We start from the raw sequence: 4,817 nt of genomic DNA, 5'->3' as shown, positions 1-4,817 counted from the left end.
GGGCGTATGTACGGCGCTGTATGTACTGACTTCCTGAACATTTAGAAGTCATAGAATATGTTCAACTCGAGACATATAAAACATTTTCCAAATGGAGAAAAACCATAATACTGGGTAACTGTGGACTATTTTAGTTTTCCTTTAGATTAAACGATTCTTTCGTTATCAGCCTGGAACCCATAACTTCTCAGTCAACAACCTGCCCGAAGTTTACTACGGTCCGTGTCTATATACACGGCGCTGTATGTACTGAGTTCCTGAACATTTAGAAGTCATAGAATATGTTCAACTCGAGACAGATAAACCATTTTTCAAACGGAGAAAGACCATAATACCCGGGTAACTGTGGACTATTTTTACGCGACAATCTATTTATTTAGCATGTCCATGTTAGGAAAACACGGGGAATGCCCGCTTCTGTTGTTATGGCGTAATAAATGGAACACGTCCTTGCTTATTTGACATCAGATTTGTGTCGCTTGCTTGTAATTAGTGAATAAAAATTAAGGAGGCTGAACTCCCCATTCTAGTTTTAATCTTGTACTTTTCTCGGTGCATACCAGGGATTCCCTTAATAACGGGTCGGGGACGGAAATATCTGGCACGAGTTCGCGAGTTTATTTGTTTACTTGTCCTAACGAGTGACTTGGGGACTCATTAATTCGGTTCTTCAAGATACTGTATAAGTTTAAAGCATTAACTTGATGTATTTCATGATGCTTACACGATATTTTGTACAGACTGCCTTCACAAACTGGACCAAAGGGTTTCAAACATGTGATTCTTTACTTAAATAGTGTTTCAAACGCCTTGACTGGCCTTGGCCAAACTATCAATGTGTCGCGATATTCGGCGCTTTCACTTGTAAAATGGATAATTAGCAACATAAGAGTGGCACGCGAGAGGGAGTGGAGGGGGTGTTCACACCTTTTGTTCGTTGATTAGTACTGAATGATAGATAATAATCACATCATACAATAAGGTAATATGCCTGTATTGTTTACAATACACATTCGCGCGCTTGCCCCACAAATGATTAGCCCATTCAATGGAGAAGACCTACAAGTACACTTACCTTTTACATATTCTGTCAACTCACATGATTCCCGGTCTTGTGTAATCACGAATCACATTAATTTCACATTTATTTCACATGTCAAAAATGTGATTTGATGTCACATTTTTTTCACATTTTGCGTTTTCGTGAACATCACATAAATTTCACATTTCGCGGACTGCCAGATGTCTTCACATCTTTTTCACATTTTGTAGTCAAACCCATTTCACATAACTTTCACATAAAGACACATTTTTTAAAATGTGACTCAGGTTAACATTGTTTCACATTTTCACTGAGAGTACGTTTCACATAAAAATCACATAGACATCGGCGGAAAAAGAACATACAGGCAGTCACATAATTTCACATAATGGGAGGAGATCCAACATCACATTTAGATAACATCTTTTCACATTTGAAAATGTGATTTTTCTGGACCGTTCACTGCAAATGTGAAAAAAATGTGACGCAAAATAATAACATTTTTTCACATAAAGGTGTCGCGCTTCAGAAATGTTATTTTATATGATTTTCTGTGAACTTATGTGATAAAATGTGATGCTGTTGAACCTCAAAAAAATTCACATTACATCACATTTTTTCACATTTCCTTGAAATTTCGCACGAAATTCACATAATTTTCACATTTATGCACCTGGTAGTGTACATACACACAAAAGCACACGCACACGAACAAACAGACGAATGTATGAGCGTGCGCTCGCTCACGGACACAAAGACACCTAAAGACACACACACTCACAGGTACACGCACACACACACAAGCTCACACGCACACACACACATATGCAAACAAACGACACACACACATACACACAGGTACAGAACTTGTCCGTGTATGGAAGTCTTACTTAAGTTGATGGAGCCTTTTCTGGCATTTGATTAAAGGGCAATCGCTGGACGACTGTATTACTATAATGTTTGTTGGCGATAACAATACTGATTCTGGTTTAAAGTTAAAACCTTTGACCCAACACAAAGAAGTTCTCTAACCCTGAGCTCAATAGTAGACGTCAACTTGCAAACTTGTCAAGGCATCTACTTCAAGGAAGCCACGTGGGCCGGTCTACTGAGGACGACCAGAGTTACTAGTCGAAAGCTCTAGGTGAGAAAACGTCTTTGTGGATCAAAGGATTTTTAACTCTAAACATGAAACTACCAACACAGTTGAACTTTCATGATAATACTGATTCAGTCATTCCTGTCCCCACAGGGTAGTCGGACCTAAGACCAGACCACCAACTAATGGAAACAAAAACTACTGATTGGACTAGTGTGTTCCTAATGTAATTATCAATGAGGCCCATTGTAACCAGATACTGTATTGGACTCAAAATGATCGACAAGAAAAAAAAGACACCTAATCTGTGTGTTTTTGTTTGTATGGTTATGTTTTTTGTGTGTGTTTGTTTTGTGTGTTTGTGAAAGTGTTTCCTATTTTTTAAAAGAAAGTATTCGCCTCTTAGGCGTTTTCTTGTTAAAAATTACTCATCATCTTCTACAAGATTATTCGTCGGTTGACCTTTTTTTAAAATTTGTAAGTGTTCTCACATCAATTTCTAAGATGCAGTTTTATATTAAATATTCTCACCTTAAATTTTAAGAATTTACACGAATTTTAGAAATCTTTTCCCTATACCAATATGGGTGTTTTGCGTAACATCTAACATTTGTAACACCAAGTATTCTAGGACTAAGGAGGGTAATGCTTCCTCTGTTTGACGTGAACTTTGATGCAATGTAATGTGTATTTGATACATCACCGCTTTGTATACACTCGTGTATATTAAACATCTTATTCTTTCAATCGTTTTATTACATCTTTTTAATAAATGAAAGAGAAAAAAATGTGCTATACAGACTGTTTTTTCTAGGTGACATTAAATACTGTTTCTGATAGGTATTTGTGATATCACAATGCACTCTAACACATCCCCATATCATTTTATACCGATATTGCTAAAATCGAACCAACAGTCAAGACATACAAGAATTACTTAATTGGGAGGCTTCTCTTACACTTATGTAACCAAACCTTTATGAATCATAGTCCACCTTCATATTTGCCAAAAAGATGAACCGTCCCAATTCCTAAAAAAGAGGACTTAACATCTGCTTCTAATTACAGAGGAATTAGGCTTACCCCCATCGCAGCAAAGGTGTATAATAAGCTTTTACCCCTGTATTAGACCCTATACTTAGGAAGAACCAAAATGGATTTAGAAAAGGGAGGTCTACAATTGTACAGATTCTTGCAATACGTCGTATAATTGAAGAAATGAAGATATGTAATAGGGATTTTGTATTACTGGTTTTCGATTTCCGTAAGGCATTTGATTCCATTGATAGACATGTAATGTTTTATATTCTAGTACAGTATGGTATTCAACAATGTTTCATCAAAGCAGTTAGGGTTCTGTATAGAAATACTACAGCCTCGGTGATCACTCCCGATGGTGGGACTAGTTCATTCGAGATAGTTACTGGAGTTCTTCAGGGCGATACAATAGCATGTTCTTGATTATCTACTAAGACGCAAACTAGACATCAAACCACGAAATCAAACCACGCAGGAGTCGAAGGCACCCTACCCAGCATCTTAATGACTTGGATTTTGCAGATGACATTGCTTTAGTTGCTGAACTAGTATTAAAAAATGCAGAAACTTTGCTCCGAGAACTGGAGAAATCTGTATCACTAGTGGGCTATATTGCAGTGAATCTAAGACAGAATACATAACTAATGTAACTGGATCACTAGAACTCCGATCATTGTCTTGGGCACTTATCCAGAGAGTTGAAAATTATAGATATCTTTGCTCCCACATTATGTGCTCAAGGAAATATTTTGAAATAAGCAAAGACCTGGCACGGGAAGCAAGCAATAAATTGGATAAAATCTGGAAATCAAATATGTCTCGCAAATTGAAGGTCCAAGTTTTTCTTACTATTGTAGAACTTAATATAAAATTAAGTTTAAAATTTCAGGCAATTATCACGATGGAGTGTTCTGGTCATTGTTGCCTGTCAATCTCTCTCATACAAGTACTGTCAACCTACTCTGCACGGACGACTTTACACTTTACCCAAAACTTAGCCACCCAAAGCAATCATTCTGTACCCAGCAGTGAATACAACACTTCTGTGGCTTCAGAAGACATACATGTATTGCAGTCAATATGTTTATAAAACCACAAAACATTTGCAATGTATATTGCTTTGAATTTCCTTGAGTTTAAAATATGGGTACGCGCGTGTACATACATATAACAAAGTAGTAAAACAATAAATATGTTAAAATCCGTGGTTTGTAAATAATGTTCATATCTCTGGTATGCAAAAAATAAATAGCACGTTCGTATGTATACATGTATGTAACTTTACCATTCCAAACGTACATTTTCTTTTATATTTTATAAGGACACATTGATGTTACACAGACCTTGGTCTGCCCTAACACACACAAGTGGTCAGTCAATTCTAAGATGTGAGAAAACGATACACTCCATGATATTCTAGACACATACATGTACAAGTCGTTTTTACAGTAAAATTCTTTAAACATGAATTTTGTGCGTTTTGAGAATGACCCTTGACAAATCATAACAATTCGCCAATGCTGGCGTCAGGCGATAATTGAACCTAGGTTAAAAATAGAATAAATAAATAATACTCTTGTTCTGTGGTCAGAAGACTTAAGGAAACCACATGTATACGAATAGAATGGTATGTATACG

At 36.5% G+C, this 4,817-nt stretch overlaps 1 protein-coding gene across 1 annotated transcript in view; it reads left to right on the top strand.

Annotated features, from left to right (window-relative positions):
• LOC109466320 overlaps positions 1 to 2,299 on the top strand; it is a 26,006-nt gene extending 23,707 nt beyond the window's left edge. Inside the window, exon 16 of the mRNA XM_019764037.1 lies at positions 2,295 to 2,299. Within this exon, the coding sequence (XP_019619596.1) occupies positions 2,295 to 2,299 (5 nt within the window). The remainder of the gene's footprint in view (positions 1 to 2,294) is intronic.
• Positions 2,300 to 4,817: the final 2,518 nt, after the last annotated feature.

The sequence above is a fragment of the Branchiostoma belcheri genome, unplaced genomic scaffold (genome assembly GCF_001625305.1).
Source record: "Branchiostoma belcheri isolate BF01 breed outbred unplaced genomic scaffold, Haploidv18h27 scaffold163, whole genome shotgun sequence".
Lineage (NCBI taxonomy): Eukaryota > Metazoa > Chordata > Leptocardii > Amphioxiformes > Branchiostomatidae > Branchiostoma > Branchiostoma belcheri.
The sequence above is the reverse complement of the archived record's forward strand: the minus strand, read 5'-3'. Positions and strand labels throughout refer to the sequence as shown.